General features: G+C 44.2%; 1 protein-coding gene across 1 annotated transcript; it reads left to right on the top strand.

Moving 5' to 3' along the window:
* The first annotated feature begins 8,180 nt into the window (after window positions 1-8,180).
* LOC144482783 (extracellular calcium-sensing receptor-like) lies at window positions 8,181-19,626 on the top strand. The gene is made up of 5 exons (XM_078201647.1): window positions 8,181-8,438; window positions 9,506-10,339; window positions 13,283-13,510; window positions 18,518-18,641; window positions 18,725-19,626. The coding sequence occupies exons 1-5, from the start codon at window positions 8,181-8,183 to the stop codon at window positions 19,624-19,626; spliced, it is 2,346 nt and encodes a 781-aa protein (XP_078057773.1).
* Window positions 19,627-19,984: the final 358 nt, after the last annotated feature.

Genomic DNA, 19,984 nt, shown 5'->3' with positions numbered 1-19,984 from the left:
TCCCAGTAGACCTGCACATCCTTCCTGTTCCGATAATAATCAATAGCTGTTCCGTAATCTCTTGAAGAATTGTGTTTGGAAGGCCTGAGAAGCCATGTTAGGAACTGTATGCGATTATCTCAAATATGCACATAATATGCTGCACAGAAACTGGCCAAGTAGACTGCTGGTTCGCGAATATCGTACCAGCTGGAGATCTTCAGCTTTGATTAATGAAGAAGGATGCATGATGTCTGTAATGAGGATTCAAATCCAAGATGATTATTCTATAAAACAAAAGTAAAATGACAATAATGTATAGTTTCTGTGAGGATGCCGAGTGAAGTTTAAAGTTTTAAAAATTTATTTATTAGTGGCACAAGTAGGCTCACATTAAAACAGCAATGAAGTGACTGTGAAACTCCTCTCGTCTCCACCCTCCGGGTACATTGAGGGAGAATTTTAGCATGGGCCAAACCAGCACATCTTCCGGACTGTAGGAGGAAAGTAGAGCACCCGAAGGAAATCGATGCAAACACAGGGCGAATGTGCAAACCCCATACAGACAGTGACCCAAGCCGGAAATCGAACCCGGTCCCTGGCGCTGTGAGACAGCCGCAGCGACCCTACAAGTTTCACGATCTTGTTGGGCCACAATGCCGCCTCCTTTCATCCACCTCTCATTCCCTCGAGTCCATTTCAAAAGTAAAGTTTATTTATTAGTCACAAGTAAAGCTTACATGAACACTGCAATGAAGTTACTATGAAATTCTTCTAGTCGGCACATCCCATCACTTGTTCGGGTGAATGCACCTAACCAGCACATCTTTCAGACTGTGGGAGGAAACCGGAGTAAACCCGAACAGACACGGGGAGAACGTGCAAACTTCACACAGACCATGACCGAAGCCGGCGAATCAAACCCGGGTCCCTGGCGCTGTGAAGCAGCAGTGCTAACCACTGTGCCACCGTGCCGCCGTGTTGTTGGCCGTGTCGTGTTAGCCTTTTTAATAACTCTAGACAATGAGTTCAAACGCCAATAATTTTGACTACTGTAAAATATTGCAAGTTGCAAGGAACATTATCAATCAAAACTTGACCCGGGGATGGCGGGATTGATGTATGAGGAACAATTGACTAGGTTAGGATTGTTTTCGCTGGAGTTCAGACGAATGAGGGGGGACCTCATAGAGGCTTACAAACTCCTAACAGGTCTAGATGCAGGGACGTTGTACCCGAGGGTCGGGAGTCCAGAACCAGAGGTACAGTCTGAGGATTCAGGGTAGACCATTTAGGACGGAGGTGAGGAGACATTTGTTCACCCAAAGAGTAATGAGCCTGTGGAATTCATTACGACAGGAAGTAGTTGATGTCAAAACATTCAATGTATTCCAAGATGCGGCAGGATATAGCACTTGGGGCAAATGGGATCAAAGGTTATAGGGAAAAAACAGAATTAGGCTATTGAATTGGATGATCAGCCATGATCGTAATGAATGGTAGAGCAGGCTCAAAGGGCTAAATGGCCTCCCCCTGCTCCTATCTTCTATGTTCCTATAAATTCATATTTTTCCATATTTCCCGTCCACTGATGTAAGGCTCACCAGCCTGTAATTTTCAGGATTATCCCTGTGACCCTTGTTAAACAAAGGAACAACATTGACTATGACGTGGCAAGTGATCCTCCAGATACTATTTAAAGGATGTGAAGCAACTCAGTTCCACAATCCTCCCAGGTAGCTCATTCCTGTCCGTCACCAGCCACTCAGTAAAACGGTTTTTCCTAACTTCCCCTCTCAACCTCCTGCCCCTCACCTTGAACCTATGTCCCCTCATGACTGACCCTTCAACTGAGGAGAATAGTTGCTACCTACCCAGTCTATCCAGACCCCTCATAATCTTGTACACCTTGATCAGGTCTCCCCTCAGTCTTCTCTGCTCCAACGAAAACAACACAAGCCGATCCAACTTCTCTTCATAACTTAAATGTTCCATGTCAGGGGGTATCCTGGTGAATCTCCTCTGCACCCCCTCCAATGCAATTAGAATCTTCCTATAATGTGGCGGCAAAACTGCACACAGTACTCTAGCTGTGGGCCTCGCCAAAGTTCGATACAACTCCAGCATGACTTCCCTGCTTTTGTAATCTATGCCTCGCACAGGAACAACATAGCCTCTGATACCCTCCTCGCTCCCTCAAATCGAATGGAAAATTCAATCATATTATGGTCGCTGCTATCTATGGACAACTTCACTATGGGCCATTGATTATTCCCATCTTGTTGCATAATACCAGATCTGGTGTGGCTTGCTCTCTGGTTGGCTGCAGAACATGTTGTTCTGAGAAACTATCCCAAAAATATTTAATGAACTCCTCATCTAGGCTACCTTTTCCCGCCTGACGTTTCCTGTCTCTCTGTGGATTAAAATTTCCTATGATTATTGCCGTGGCTTTCCGACAAGCTCCAATTAATTAATCCTTCATGCTCCTCCCTACCATGTGACTATTGTTAGGGGGCCTGTGTGTCACTCCCACAAGTGACCTCTTTCCTTTACTATTAGGTCACTCAGTATTTTGTACTAATATTATCATGAACTAACAGAACCGCCCCACCTCCTTTTCCTCACTACCCCTCCGAACTAAATATCCTATACCCTCCAATATTCAGGTCCCAGTCCATGTATGCCTACAGCCATATCTCTCGAATGGCTGTCAGATCGTACTTACTATTTCTATGTGCCCTCTCAGTTCATGTATTTGGTTTCGAATGCTGTCTATATTCAGATCCAGAGATTTTAACTTTATCCCTTTACTCTTTGTATACCTCCAGTCTCATTGGTTGACATCCTGTTAGCTCTGTACTCTCTATCCCTTCCTTTCATTGTCTGTTTTCATTTCCAGCGATAATACTTTTCTCTTCTGCCTTTTCTCTGCTCTTTGATTTATTGCATCTTCCCAAATTGGATTCCTTTACCCCATTATTTCATTTAAAACACTTTCTGCTTCACAATGTCTACATCAATGGGGACGAAGTAGAAATGGTCAAGAGCTTCTAGTTTTTAAGTGTCCAGATCACCAACAACCTGTGGTACTCCTATCTAACAGAGTATTTTACCGAGGACCATTCCCCGCCCTATCTTCGTAACCCCACACATTTACCATGGCTAATCCATCTAATGGACACATCCTGGAACAGTAAGGGACAGTTTAGCATGACTAATCCACGTAACCTGGATATCTTTGGACTGCGCCGGGGGCGGGGGGGGGGGGGGGGGGGGGGGAGGGGGGAGCACCGGAGCACCTGGTGGAAACCCACACAGATGCGGGGAGAACAAGGTGGGGGTGAGGCAAGTGGGGAGAGTGGGCCTGGGAAAGATTCTCATTCGGAGAGCCGCTGCAGGCACTTTGGGCCGAAGAGCTTCATCCTGCGCTGTAGGGATTGTATGGTTATTACCTGCTTGGCCTGATTTGAAAGGTTGTATATGAGAGTGCTCCAATGATGCGGTGGCGTGCTTCCGAAAGTTCCAAGGTAAGGTTTTCACGGCAATTGCTTGGAAAGTGTAACCTTCTCCTGGGCATTGGTAACCATCCAAAATGTGATTCATGTCGCAAACTTGGGTTCTTTCCGCCGGTCTAACATCAATTGTTACCCAGACCTTTTGAATGGATCGCCACAGTTCAAAGTTTTACACTTTTCTCATGTAATTCTTCCAATGCTGAAGTTCCCAGCTTTAATTCCCGTGTGAGGGGCATTTCTTTGAGTCTGAAATATTTCGTGTTCAAATAAATAGGTTACATTTATGAGGCTGACAAGGGCATGGTATTGTAAATTCCTCCTGGTTGTTGAAGCCCCATTTACAACTTGTATTTTTGAGATCTCTCCATTCTCCTTTTAATATGGTGAAAATGGGTTCAGTGACTTCAAAAAAATCAGGACGCCGGATGAAATAACTTGAAGTAAAACACTAACCCTAACCACTTTCAACTTCCGGTTACCTACTGTACACATCTCCACCTCCCACAAGACTCACCGCCCCCTCCCCCCGCGCATACCAGGGTACTTCACCTACTCCCCAACTGTCAGCCCACGTAGGACCTGCCTTCTCACCCACGAGACGCCTCCTTTCCCACCACACGATTGCCTCCGCAATCAGAGCTCCCCCAACCCAAGGGATTGCGACCCGCCCCCTCCGATTGCCTTCCCCATGGAACGCGTCACTCCCACAGATCAGATCCCCGCACCCCACCCTTCAACCCATGTGGACTGTATTCCCACCGCAGGGCTCCACTCATACGCCACCACCCCATTCCCCCCCCCCACCCCCGCCGACTCCCAGTCGAACATCCCATACCACAGAAGCCTGACCCGACTCCCGTCCGTCCCGACCCTACTCCCCCCAGCCCCAGGCCCCACAGCTTCACCTCCGTAGTTTGAACTTTCGGTTTCGCCGTTGAACGCTCTCTGCAGTTCCGCAGCCAGTTCTCTCTTATTCAGGATGCTTCACTTCTCCAAACTTGTATTCTTGACCATCTCAAATTTTAGTTGCTTCACCCGGGCTCTAAGCTTCCAGTTCTCGATCTCTGCGTCTCTACCATCCTATCTCTCTGTGCTACATTAAGACGCTCTTTAAAATCTATATTTACGGCGGATACATTTTAGTGTTGGCGATCACAGAGGCAGGGGAGAGGCCATGGAAGGAATCGAAACAAAAATGCAATTTTAAAATCTGGAAATTTTTCAACTGGTCGCCAGTCCAATCGAGCGAGCAGGTTTGAAGGGTGAACCCAAATTGGCGTTGTATTATGTTTTGGAGGCCCTAGGTTTACAGAGTGTATAGCGTGGGAGACCAGCCAGAAATTCATTGGGACAGTCATGTGCCGAGTCAATAAAGGTGTAGATGATGTTTCAGCAGCCGATGAGCTGAACCAATGCCAGAGCAGAGCATTATTATAGGTGGAAAGAAATGGTTTTAGTGGTGAGGGGGAAGTTCATCCCTCTGTCCAATGCAACCAATGCTGTAATTAATCTGGTTAAACTCACAGTTGTCAAGGGGCCGAATGGAATCAGTGACTATGGATAGAGTTTGCGGCAGGGATCAATAAAGGTGGCTTTGACCTTCGGAATATTTTCTTGGAGTAGATGCTTGCTCAGCCAGAACTAGTGCTGAAAATGGGGCGTGCGATTGTGTCTGTTTGTGTGTGCTTGTGTGTACTTGATATGAGATCTAAAGGGCAGGTTTGGTAAACACCATCAGATGCATACCCTGCCAGATGCCAGGTCTCAGGTTCCTTCCTTCTGCCAAATAATGACCTGTGACTTTGATCGGAAACAGATTTTAATTTAATTGATCTTCGACCTCGCAGTTAGAACCATAGAACAATAGAACCGAAACTGCAGAAAAGGAGGCCATTCGGCCCAACTTGTCCATTCCAGATCTAGCACAATCAGGTGCCCTTTCGAATCCCCGCCACCCCCCACCCCCACCGCCCCCCCCCCCCCTCCTCCTGCACCCGGCCCGTAGCCCTGTAGCTTACAACACTGAAGGTGCAGATCCAGGTACTTTTAAAAATAGTTTAGTGTCTCCACCAACAACCCGGACAGCAAATTCTAGGAACCCACCACCCTTTGCGCAAAATGTTCTTCCTCGTGTCCCCTCTACACCTACTGCCACTTATCTTGAATCAATGCCCCCTGATTCTAGAATTCACCACCAAGATAAACTATTTCATCCTGTCCACACTACCTCCCCCCCTCAAAATTTTGAACATCTCCATTAATCTCCAGCCTTTAATGTTCTTCGGAAAATAACCCCACGCTCTCCAATCTGACCCCATAGCCACACTTCCCTCGCCCTGGCAACCTTCTTGTAACCCTCTTCTGCACCCTCTCCAGAGCAACTAAGTATTTTCTGTGATATGGAGGCCAGAATTACACACAATGCTCCAGCCGTTTCATAACCTAGTTTTAATGTAAGATACGACTTTAAATTGGTTTAATTTTGAGATTAGACGGATTCTGATATTATCTAAATATTTATAAGTTACATCTGGTGATGATCATCCACATCATACACTATTATTGTACAGTCTTTGTGCTTTGCTGTTTTCAGTGGGTTAAGGTTTATTCTCTAATGGACTTAAGAGTTTACCTATTTGTAAACGAAGTTAATTCTTCTCTCTGTAGAATTCACTAACCACTCCGCACGCCAGAGTATACGGCACACTATGTAATACTTCGGGACCTCCTACGTGACCTCAGTGGTAAGCCTTAATTTGCTGCAAGGAGCTTTGGGATGTCCGCCGGCTGTTACAGTAGCTATATAAATTCGAACTCTTCCTTTTCCTTCCAACCAGTGACAGATTTCTTGCAATAAGGCAATGACTCTGTTTCTGGTTTTCCTTTTGCTAGTTGTGTTTACCAACAGGGAAATACATGGAATGGTCTGTACCCGTAGAGCGAAAGATAATCTCCCCAGTATATCTGAGGATGGTGATATTATTCTGGGCGGAATATTTAAGGTACATAGAGATGCGAATCAGGAGGTGCCTTCATTCATCACAAATCCGACAGACACCGAGTGCAGAAGGTGAGTCTAACTGCTGCCGTGGGCAGGAGATCCTTTATTGTTTGCACAAAATTACAATAAAACATTTGAATTTCATCTGTTCACTTACTTGAAATACAATCTTATGGTTTCGGGAACGAATTCTAAAACATTTTCAGTTTCCTATGAATGTCCTATAACGTTATTCTTTTCAGCTGCTTTGTGTCGGCGAATTATTTCCACAGAATGATTATCTTTCAATTGTTGAATGTAACATTGTACATCGACCCAGACTGAAGAATTTGTATTCACCATATTATTTATTTGTTAATGAGTGTTTCTATCCTGACAAATTTCTGATGGTAAACGTAATGCACAAAGGCAATCAACACCCAATGGGTCGTGAATACAAAAGTTGTGTGCGGCAACCGTGATATTACTGAAGCCATTTAAGCAATTTAAATGTTTAACGATAAGTCAGCTGCAAGAACAACTTTTAAAATATATTTAGGGTACAGTTGCTATGGAACCAAATTCGTCTTAAATATTATGAAGTTCTGAATCTCAGTATCCTCGATGTCACTGACGAGAAGTACCGAATGTTCTTTACACAATAAACAACTAGCTATGGGAGCGGCAGCTGAGCCATTGAGTTACATTGGGACTAAAAGCAAATGCGGGCGGGAGCAATGTTTTCAACAACTGTGCATTGACAAATTTCTTCTCTTCCCGCTTTATCAAACAGAAAATTCAAATGTAGTTCGATAAGATGTTAGAAAATGGCTTTACTGTGACATAAAATACTTTTGCAGTGTGCATGGATCACATGAATGACTCAGCGGCGAACAGCTGGTCGTGAAGCTTCCAGATGCCCACAAATCATCTTTGCGCTTTTGCACGCTTGTCTACGGTATTTAGAGGGCCCCATCTGCCATGAGGGACCTTGTCAAAGGCCTTACTGAAGTCCATGTCGACAAAATCCACTGCCATACTCTCATCAATCATCTTCATCACTTCCTCGAAAAACTGGATCAAGTTAGTGAGACACGATCCCCACTTCACAAAACCATGTTGCCTCTCACTAATACGTCCACTTATTTCCAAGTGGGAATAAATCCTGGCTGGAAGCATAATCTCCAATAATTTCCCTACCACTGACGGAAGGCTCACCGGCCTGTAATTACCTGGATTATTCTTCTGAAGCAAAGGAACAACATTGGCTATTCTGCAATTGTCTGCGACCTACCCTGTAGTCATGATGTGGAGATGCCGGCTTTGGACTGGGGTAAACACAGTAAAACTCTTACTGTGTGTACCTCCCCTGTAGCCAGTGAGGATACAAAGAATTCTCTCAAAGCCCCACCAATTTCCTTCGTTGCCTCTCTCAGTATTCTGAAATGTGATATGTGTTTAACTACAAATACAGGCATTCGTCTATCGCCATGACAATAGAACTTCACTTCTTATTGTAGAAAAAAAACATCTATGGTCTTTACAGACAGAATGTACTTTTTATTTGCTGTGGTTTGAGAGAATATATTGCGTCTTAACTATATTATTCAACAAGCGATTGAATTATGATTTGATTATCTGTACCGTGTTTTGTTTACATATTCCACAGTTTTCAATTGTCAAACTTCCGGTTGATGCAGACCATGCTATTTGCTATTGAAGAAATAAACCAGAGCAAAACTCTCCTTCAGAATTTCACACTGGGATATAAAATCTATGATGACTGCGCGTCCTTCGCCATTGCGTCAAAAGCAGCGCTCACTTTGGTCAACGGAAAACAAGAACGAATTCATTACCCTCAGTGTAAAGGTTCCTCCAATGTAGCAGCTATAATAGGCTGTGCTCTATCCTCGTCCTCCATTGCAACTGCAAGGGCAGTTGGCTCCTTTGGAATTCCGATGGTAACATGTAAATACATTCATTTAACTAATTATTAAGTATCTTCGGTTAGTTTATCCAGTGCTGGAAGGTTAATCATGGTAGTACAGTGGTTAGTACTGTTGCCTCACAGCACCAGGGGCCCGGGTTCGATCCCTGGCTTGGGTCAGTGTCTTTTCCGAGTCTGCACGTTTTTTCTGTGTCTTTGTGGGTTTCCTCTGGGTCCTCCGGCTTTCTCCCACAGTCTGAAAGATGGTGAAGTGCATTGGCTACGCTAAGTTCTCCTTCAGTGAAAGCATCGCTTTCTGGACCAGCATTTTTACTACTCATCCCTGATTGCCCTTGATAAAGTGATGCTGAATTACCTTTTTGAACTTCTGCAGTCCATATACTGTAGGCACAGCCACGGTGCTGTGAGGGAGGGAATAAAAATAGCAGATCCAAAGACAGTGAAGGGACAGTGACAGAATTCCGAATCACACCCGTGGTTGGATGCGAACTTGCACCTGACGACGTTTTCATGCATCAGCTTCATTTGTTCTTCCTGGTGGGAGAGGTTATGAATTTGGAAGGGTATGTTGAAGGAGTCTTCGAGAGTTGCTGTGATGCATCTTTTAGATGGTGCACACTGCTGAAATTGCGCCTCGGTAGTGAAGGGAGTGGATCTGAAAGTTTAAAATGTAAAGTTTATTTATTAGTTGCAGGTTTTATTTATTAGTGTCACAAATGAGTGAAAGTGATGAATGGGACGCGAGTCAAGTGGGATGCTTTGTCCTGGATGGTGAGCAGCCTCTTAGGTTCTGGAGCTGCACGAATTCAGGCAAATGGAGAGGATTCCAGACAGGTTTTAGGGAGACAGGAGGTGAGTTTCGTGCAGCAGAATTTCCAGGTACTCATTGCTCTTGTAGCCACAGTAAATATTGAATTAGTTCAGTTCCGCTGCTGATGAATGACAAACTCCAGCATACCATTGATATGCAAATATCAAATGATTCACACCAGAAATGTTGACAAATCGTGCTAATTATTAATAGGTAATTGAAAGTACTCTCAATACATGTTTTCATATATTCACACTTTTTACATACAGGTTAGTTATTTCTCCACCTGCTCCTGCCTCAGTGATAAACAGGAATACCCCACCTTTTTTAGAACGATACCAAGTGATGACTATCAGACCAAAATTCTCGCTGAACTCGTGAAAACTTTCGGCTGGAATTGGATTGGAACCGTTCGGAGCAACACCGATTACGGGAATTTTGGAATGCGAACATTTATTCAAGAGGCCGAGAAACTTGGGGTTTGTATCGCGTACTCTGAAGTGTTTTATCGGACGGATCCTGCAGAAAAAATCACCAAAGTAGTCCATGTGATCAAACAGGCGACGACACCCGTGTTGATCGGATTCCTACTTCCTCGAGAAGTGCGACTTTTACTGAAGGAATTTTCGCGTCAAAATGTAAGCGGGATCCAGTGGATTGGAAGCGAAGGGTGGGTTACTGAAGAGTTGGCTTCACCTGAAGAAAGGGCACGATTTCTGGTTGGGACAATTGGTTTGGCCACCCCTCGGACAGAAATACCCGGACTCAGAGATTATCTTCTGAACATTCATCCTTCGAGATTCCCTGATAATATTTTCGTGAAGAAATTTTGGGAAGCTGCATTCATGTGCTCGTTCAAGGCCGAGAATGCGACAGGGCAAACTGCTTCAGCACTTCCCGTGCGACAGTGCACAGGGAAGGAGCGGTTGGAAGAAATACAAACAGCGTATCTGCCGGCGATAATGGACGGAAGTTCCTACATTGTGTACAAAGCTGTCTACGCGGTGGCACATGCTCTGGACGACATGCTATCTTGCAAAGAAGGCAATGGACCCTTTGTGAATAATACGTGCGCTCAGATTTCCAACTTTCAGCCCTGGCAGGTATGGACATATTATTTAACACAGCCTTTCCGAGACTAAGTCCATCTATATAACATGGACCAATATTATCATGTTTGAGAACAAAGAAGAACTTTTTTTTTCTGGTCACAAGTCGGCTTACATTCACACTGCAATGAAGGTACTATTAAAATCCCCGAATCGCCACACTCCGGCGCCTTTTCAGGTACTCTGAAGGAGAATTTAACATGGCCAATTCACCTAACCTGTACATATTCTGAGTGTGGGAGGAATGGGGAGCACCCGGGGCAAATCCCCGCAGACATGGGGAGAATGTGCAAACTCCACAGAGACAGTGACCCCAAGCCAGGAATCGGGTCCGGGTCCCTGGCACTGTGATGTAGCACTGCTAACCATTGTGCCACCGTTGTACAGCACAGGAACAACCCCGTCGGCCCTCCAGCGCAGTGCCAATCATGATGGCCCGAACTAAACTAAAAAGGTCTACCGTTACTTGGTCCATATCCCTCTATTCCTTCCCTATTCATGCACCCATGCACATGTCTCTTAAATGTTGCGAATGTGCCTGCTTCCACCACCACATCTGGCAGGGTGTTCCAGGCACCCACCACTTCCTGTGTGAAAAATGACCCCTACATATCTCCCTTAAACTTACCCCTCTCGCCTTGAACCTGTGCCCCCTTGTGATTGACACTTCCAACCTGTAAAAACGCCTCTGAATATCCACCCTGTTTATGCCTCTCATAATTTTATAGACCTCTATCAGGTCTCCCTTCTGCCTCCATTTTTCCAGTGCAAACAATCCTGGTTCATTCAGCGTCTCCTCATACCCTACGCCCTTGAGACCAGGCAACGTCTTAGTGAACCATATTTGCACTCTCTCCAAAGTTTCCACATCCTTTTCGTATTGCGGCAAACTGAACTGCGCACAATACTCCAAAATCAGGCGAAACAACTTTTAATATAGCTGCAATATGGTTTCCCAACTCTTGTACTTAATTCCCCCACCAATGAAGGCAAGCATGGCATATGCCTTCTTAGTCACCTTGGCCACCGTGTTGCCACTTTTAGAGAACTGTCGAACTGCACGCCGAGATCCCTCTATATGTTTACGTTCATAGGTATTCTGCAAATTTACAGCATAATTCACACCTAAATTTGATCCTCCCAAATGTATCACCCCAGATTTGTCCATATTAAGTTCCATCTACGATTTCTGTGCCTAAGTCTCCAATCTATCTATATCCAGTTGTAACCTCTGACAATCGCTGGCACAATCAGCAACTCCATTAATCTTTGTGTTATCTGCAAACTTACTGATCAAGCCACTCACATTTTTCTCCAGATCATTTGTATATACTACAGACATCAGAGGTCCCAGCAGTGATCACTGTGGAATACCACTCGCTGCAGACCTCCATTCTGAGAAACACCCTTCCACCGAAACTCTCTGTCTTCTATAACCAAGCCAGTTCTGAATCCATCGAACCAGCCGTGACCGAATCCCATGTGATTTTAGTTTCTGTACCAGTCTGCCATGTGGCACCTTGTCAAAAGCCTGACCAAATTCCATATTAGGTACATCCACAGCCCTTCCCTTATCAATTATCTTTGTCACCACTTCAAAAAACTCAATCGAGTTGGTGAGACATGACCTTCCCCATACAAAACCATGCAACCTGTCACTAACTTGTCCATTTTCTTCCAAATGTGCATACATCCTGTCCCTCAGTATTTTCTCCAAAAGCTTACCCAACACAGAAGTCAGGCACACCGACCTATAAATTCCTGCAGTATTCCTGCTTCCTTTCTCAAACAAGGGAACAATATTGACTATTCTCCAGTCCCCTGGAACCTCCCCCGTGGATAAAAAGGATGTGAAGTTATCTGTTAAGGCACCAACTATTTCTTCTCTTGCCTCCCGCTGTAACCTGGGTTAGATTCCATCTGGCCCTGGGGACATGTCTACCTTAATGCAATTTAGGATACCCAACACCTCCTCCTTTGATACATTAACATTCTCGAGAGCGTTCAGACACACATCCCTGATCTCAACTACCTTCATGCCCTTCTCCTTAGTGAATACTGATGCAAAGTATTCATTAAGAATCTCATCTATCACTGTAACTCCATGCAAACCTTCCCGGCATTGTCATTGAGTGGGCCTACTCTTTGTCTTGCTATCCTCTTGCTCCTAATATATCCATAAAAAGTATTGCGATTCTCCTTGACCCTGTTTGTTAAAGACATTTCATGGCCCCCGTTAGCTCTCCTAATTCCATGTTTAAATTCCTTCCCACTTTCTCAATACTCTTCAAGGGCTTCGTCAGTTTTTAGTTTCCTAGGCCTATCGCATGCTTCCGTTACCCTTTGACTAAGCTTACAAAGTTCCTTGTCATCCATGATTCTCGAATTGTGGAATTTTTATCCTTCATTTTTGCAGGGGCATGCATGTTCTGCACTTCGATCAATTGGCCTTGAAAAGCCTCGCATATGCTGGACGTGGATTTGCCCTCAAATGGCCACTCCCAATCCACGTTCGTCAGTTCCTGTCTATTTTGGGTGTATTTGTCCCTCGCCCAATTAAGCAACCTCACCTGAGGGCCACATTCTTCCTTCACCATTACTACCCGAAATCTTATAGAATTATGGCCTCTTAGCCCAAAATGCTGAAAACTGAATAATCGATTTACTGGCCCGACTCATTCCCCAATACCAAGGCTAATATGCCCCCCGCCCTGACTGGATTATCAACACACTCTGTCAACAAGCCCTCCGGACACATCTGACACATGCTCTCCATCCGAGCCCCTGGCTCTAAAGGAGTTGCTTGAATTGTTCATTAGTGCATTTCCAGCCTTTCGGTTTGAGTTAATGTATGTGGATTTTTATTGCACATGTCCATATAGAGCTTAGCCATGTTGCAGCTAAAGACTTACATGGTTTGCATTATTCTATTTCCAGCTGCTCCATTACCTACATTCAGTAAATTTCACAGATCGAACTGGGAGAATCGTGTACTTTGATAAAAATGGTGATCCAGTCCCGGCATATGAATTGATTAATTTGCAACTGACTTTGAAGAGAACAGTTGAAGTTGTGAACATTGGATATTATGATGGTACAGCTCCTTTCGGACAAGAATTTAACCTGAATATCGGTGATATTATGTGGAACGGCGTTGAGAATCAGGTATGTTCCTTGTGATGCCCATTCATGTGTCATGGTACAATTCCGAGCTTTAAACTCGCAGCATTGAAATAATTATACGTGTGTTTCATTAATACTTTGAATTTGAAGGGACTGACAAGATTGCCATTTGTTGCTTATCGTTACTTTTCCTGGTTTAATATAAATGAATAACTTTTGAAGCCATTTCAGAAGCGTTTTTCCGCCTTTGTTTTTTCCTATCCACGCCGAACCTCACACCCTTTGGCATTACTTGTTATTTTGCTGCTGTTTTAGTTCGTCCAAGAAAATAACTTCAATAAACTGTTGAAGTGCATTTTTATTCGCAGCTAACCTTGTTGTAGAAACAATGTACCTCCACAATCTATCCACTGATTCCTAAAGTGTTCCCAATTTTGGAATTTCAGCGAGTAGCCATATTCCAATATTGAGAGGTAATAGCTGGCAGGAAAGGTTGAATAATGTTCAGTCCTTTTTGATAGAGAAAGAGAAAGAGAAGGCTGTCCTGATGGAGGATTTTCAGCATTATGAGTGAGCTTGATACTGTGAAAATAGAGAAGGTCTTTCGACATCTGGGAAGGGCAGAGTGAGAGTCCAAATGATATGGACGTTAAATTACCCAGATAGCGTTTGTAATATGCAAAACGCAAGTGGGGATAGAGTTCAATGGCAAGGATGCAATTAACAGAAAGGAAGTTAAAAATATGAAGAATAAACGAATAGAATATTTGAAAGAGAGGCGATGGGAGCAGGATCTGAGAAACATAGAAAACTACAGCACAAAACAGGCCCTTCGGCCCCCCAACTTGAGCCGAACATATCCCTACCTTTTAGGCCTACCTATAACCCTCCATCCTATTAAGTCCCATGTACTCATCCAGGAGTCTCTTAAAACACCCTATTGAGTTTGCCTCCACCACCACTGACGGCAGCCGATTCCACTCGCTCACCACCCTCTGTGTGAAAAACGTCCCCCTTACATTTCCCCTCTACCTACACCCTAGCACCTTAAACCTGTGTCCTCTGAGAGTCCACCCGATCTATACCTCTCAACATCTTATATACCTCTATTAGGTCTCATCTCATCCTACGTCTCTCCAAGGAGGAAAGACCGAGCTCCCTCAGCCTATCCTCATAAGGCATGCCTCTCAATCCAGGCAACATCCTTGTAAATCCCCGCTGCACCCTTTCAATCTTTTCCACATCCTTCCTGTAATGAGGCGACCAGAAGTGAGCACAGTACTCCAAGTGGGGTCTGACGAGGGTGTTATATAGCTGCATCATTATCCCCGGACCCCTAAACTCAATCCCTCGATTGATAAAGGCCAGCACACCGTACGCCTTCTTAACCACCTCCTCCACCTGCGGGGCCGATTTTAAAGTCCTATGGACCCGGACCCCAAGGTCCTTCTGATCCTCCACAGTACGAAGAGTCTTTCCCTTTATATTGTACTCCTTCATCCCATTTGACCTGCCAAAATGGACCACTACGCATTTATCAGGGTTGAAGTCCATCTGCCACTTCTCCGCCCAGTCTTGCATCCTATCAATGTCCCTCTGTAACTTCTGACATCCCTCCAGACTATCCACAACCCGACCAACCTTCGTGTCGTCGGCAAACATACCAACCCTCCGCTTCCTCATCCAGGTCATTTATGAAAATCTTGCGGAACATTAAGTGCGTTTCAGACCGTTGTGCCAAAATCTATGCTTCTCTGCTTTGCATTTGACGTAACTGCATGCAAAACTGCATAACAAACGTTGCTGATATTTCTTTCTGTCTCTTAACTTTCCAATATTTGCATGTTGGCCCTTGCCTGCCAGAATGGACATGACGGGACCAGTCGTAGTATTTATGAACAATACACAGTAGTCTTATCCAAATAAGTAATACGACCATAAGAAACTGGAGCAGAAATAGGCCACTCGGCCCATCGAGTCTGCTCTGCCATTCAATCATGGCTGATATTTCTCATATCCCCATTCTCCTGCCTTTCCCCCATAACCCCTGATCCCCTTATTAATCAAGGACCTGTCTATCTCTGTCTTAAAGACGCTCAATGACCTGGCTTCCACAGCCTTCTGTGGCAAAGGGTTCCCGAGATTCACCACGCTTTGGCTGAAGAAATTCCTCCTCATCTCTATTTTAAAGGTCGTCCCTATAGCCTGATGTTGTGCCCTCTGGTTCTAGTTTTTTCCACTAGTGGAAACATCCTCTCCACGTCCACTCTGTCCAGGCTTCGCAGTATCCTGTAAGTTTCAATAAGATCACCCCTCATCCTTCTCAACTCCAACGAGCACAGGCCCAGAGTCCTCAACCGATCCGCATATGACAAGCTCTTCATTCCAGAGATCATTCTTGTGAACCTCCTCTGGACCCTTTCCAAAGTCAGCACATCCTTCCTTAGATATGGGACCCAAAACTGCTCACAATACTCCGAATGGGGTCTGACCAGAGCATTATACAGCCTTAGAAGTGCATCCCTGCTCTTGTATTCTAGCCCTCTCGACATGAATGCTAACATTGCATTTGCCTTCCTAACTGCCGACTGAACCTGCATGTTTACCTTAAGAGAATCTTGAACGATGACTCCCAAGTCCCTTTGTGTTTCTGATTTCCTAAGCATTTCCCCATTTGGAAAAAGGTCTATGCCTCCATTCCTCCTTCCAAAGTGTATAACCTCACACTTTTCCACGTTGTATTCCATCTGTCACTTCTTTGCCCACTCTCCTAAACTGTACAACTCCTTCTGCAGCCCTCCTGCTTCCTCAATACTACCTGTCCCTCCACATATCTTTGTATCATCTGCAAACTTAGCAACAGTGCCTTCTGTTCCTTCCTCCAAATCGTTAATATATATTGTGAAAAGTTGTGGTCCCAGTACCGACCCCTGAGGCACACCACTAGTCACCAGCTGCCATCCTGAAAAAGACCCATTTATCCCCACTCTTTGCCTTCCGTCGGTCAGCCAATCCACTATCCATGCCAGGATCTTACCCTTAACACCATGGGCTCTTAACTTATTGAACAGTCTTCTCTGCAGCACCTTGTTAAAGGCCTTCTGCAAATCTAAATAAATCACGTCCACTAGTTCTCCTTTAACTAACTTCCTTGTTACCTCCTCAAAGAACTCTGACAGATTTGGCAGACATCATCTCCCCTTGACGACGCCGTGCTGACTCAGTCCTACTTTATCATGCACTTGCAAGTACTCTGAAATCTCATCTTTAATAATGGACTCTAATCAGCGTTATCAGAAAATAACTACAATAGTTAGCTTGAAACGAATTCTGCAACTCTATTGAATGGAAATATTGAAGCAAATTATCCCAATCGACCTAGGATCTCTACCCTAAAGCTTCCTTCTCCTCCACATACATTAATCATCTGCATGCTCTCGCTGAAATCCCACTGATTCTAATCAATGCTTACAGCAAACATTTCTTTGATAACAAAATGGATCGTTGTTTCTTGTCAACAATGTCTCAATGTTGGAGGATTGGAGGTCATTTATCAACTAGACTCGAAACGTTGACTTTATTCTCTCCCCACAGATGCTGTCAGACCTGCTGAGGCTTTACAGCATTTTGTGCTTTTGTTTCAGATTCCAGCATTCGCAGCATTTTGCTTTTATTTAAATACATGGGGAGGCGACGGCCTAATGGTGTTATCGCTCGACTATTAAGCCAGAAAATCCGCTAATGTTCTGGGATCCCGGGTTCGAATCCCACCACAGCAGATGGTAGAATTTGAATTCAATAAAAAAATAAACATCTTGTATTAAGAATCTACTGATTGTTGGAAAAAACCATCAGTTTCACTAATGTCCTTTAGGGAAGGAAATCTGCCGTCCTTACCCGGTCTGGTCTCCATGTGACTCCAGAACCACAGCAATGTGGTTGACCCTCAACTGCCCGCTGAAATGGTCCGGAAAGCCAGTTAGTTTCAAGGACAATTAGGGATGGGCAATAAATGTTGGCCAGCCAGCGACACCCATGTCCCATGGATGAATAATTCAAAAAAATAGTTAGGTTTGTGCATCTCTGACACAAATCCAATGCTGCAGGAATATGGATACAACATATCCTGTCTTCTTAAACAACCGAGTCGATAGTCTAAAAAAACAATTCTTAGTTTGCTTGAACTCTAACTAGCATGCATTGTGTTCAGCTGTTTGCATCACTATATAGGGGAAAAGTCCAGGGTTTCACGAGGGTGCGGAAGAGATTTATTATAGTTATAGCAGGAATGAGGGGCATCAGTTATTTGGAGAAATTGGAAAAGCTGTACTTTCTTCGAGTAGAAAATAAGGGCAGACTTGATAGAGATTACCAAAATCATGAGGGGTTTGCGGAGGAACAGGTTCAAGAGACAATTATTGTTTATGAGCTGACAGGTATTTGAGGTGAAAGATCAGCAAAATGCTGGGGACGCCTGAATTTCAAAGCCAAAACGGATTAAACCCGCAGGAGGTTCAGTAGACTCTGTGGAGAGAGAAACACAGTTAACGTTTCGAGTCCGCAAGACTTTTCAGGTTTGAAGTTCTGTTTCAGAGGTTAAAATGGCGGGAAAATAGATGCAGCGAGTTGTGGTCAACATTGCACTGTTTTCTTCCTCATTGTTCTGAACAGAGGAAGCCTGACAATCAAACTGCATCGCCCATCTGTGTCCCAAAGTCTTACTGTCTAACTAAGTCAAACAAAAGAAGAAAATGCTGGAAAATCTCAGCGGGTCTGACAGAAAAAGTGAAGAGAGAATAAAGCCAACGTTTCGAGTCTGGATTGCTCTTCGTCAGAGTTGCACTGTCTGAAACGACAGGGGAAGGACATTCATCAGTTACTTTTCACTAAACAAATTGCATCAGTTACTTCAAGGGAAGGAAATATAAACCCAGGGGAAAAGCGGAGAAGGAATAATCTGAAAAAGCGAGAGCGTTCACCATGAGCCTGGTGCTCCTTCTGTACATTGTCGTTCTTTGATCCGAGGTGACATTCTTTCTGTTCCTTCAGATTCCACGTGCCGTTTGTACAGAACCGTGTTCTCCTGGAACAAGAAAGGTTAACAGGATAGGACAACCGATCTGCTGTTTTGACTGTGCAGAATGCGCCGATGGTGAGATTAGCAACACCACAGGTCTGTACAAATCTGTTTAGGGTACACTCCCTAATTCTTTGACCACAAGCAATTTTCGCGTTAAAAATGTTTTATTCTTTCAGATTCCGCAGATTGCATGAAGTGCCCTTTGGAATACTGGTCCAATCAGCAGAAAGATCGATGTGTTCTCAAGAAGGTCGAATTTCTTTCCTTTGGCGAGGTTCTGGGATTTGTGTTAGTGACACTTGCTTTAGTGGGAGTCGGTTTTACACTGGCTACAGCTGCTATATTCTTCCAGTATCGAGAAACTCCAATCGTTAGAGCTAACAATTCGGAGCTCAGCTTCCTCCTTCTCTTCGCACTAACGCTTTGCTTCCTGTGCTCACTTACCTTCATTGGAGAGCCAACAGGATGGTCTTGTATGTTGCGCCGGACTGCGTTTGGTATTGTATTTGTTCTCTCTATTTCCTGTATTTTGGGGAAAACTATTCTTGTTGTGATAGCATTTAAAGCCACTCTTCCCAATAACAATTTGATGAACTGGTTTGGACCTACGCAACAGAGATTAGGAGTGTTCCTCCTTACATTTGTTCAGGCTTTAATTTGTGCGATCTGGTTAAGTGTATCACCTCCCTATCCATTGAAGAACATGGCCTATTACAGAGACATTATTATTTTGGAGTGTGATGTGGGTTCTTTAAAAGCCTTTTATATTGTGTCGAGCTATATTGGTCTTCTGTCCACTGTTTGCTTCGTGCTTGCTTTCCTTGCTCGAAATCTTCCGGATAATTTCAACGACGCGAAGTATATAACTTTCAGTATGTTGATCTTCTGCGCTGTTTGGATAACATTTATCCCAGCTTATGTCAGCTCTCCTGGAAAGTACACTGTGGCAGTCGAAGTATTTGCAATCTGGGCATCAAGCTTTGGTTTGCTTGTCTGCATTTTTGCTCCTAAATGTTATATTGTCTTGCTGAAACCGGAGGCGAACACGAAGAAAAATATGATGGGCAAAGTGACTTGACAATCACTCTGAACCTTCAGCTATTTCTCACGTATTGTGCCCCCTCTATTACATCAATGTGAATATTCATTGCTTAATTAACGGAGCTTGCATTCACTTTCAGTGTGAAGCGTCAGAGAAATGGATGTACAGGATTCCATATTATCATTAAAGCTATGTTCAATTATATTGCCTACTTTATTGTAGCGCATATGTACAAACCCAAACGTGCATAGGTGGATGGCATTACTGTTAGTGACCTGTATGGGGTTAAAATATTCCGCGTGCAGGCTGTGCACCAACAGCAAGCTGACACACCTCTTGAGCTAATACCGATTTTTGTTCAACTCCTTACAATTAATTTCACTGATCAAAAGAG

The sequence above is a fragment of the Mustelus asterias genome, chromosome 3 (assembly GCF_964213995.1).
Source record: "Mustelus asterias chromosome 3, sMusAst1.hap1.1, whole genome shotgun sequence".
Lineage (NCBI taxonomy): Eukaryota > Metazoa > Chordata > Chondrichthyes > Carcharhiniformes > Triakidae > Mustelus > Mustelus asterias.
The sequence above is the reverse complement of the archived record's forward strand: the minus strand, read 5'-3'. Positions and strand labels throughout refer to the sequence as shown.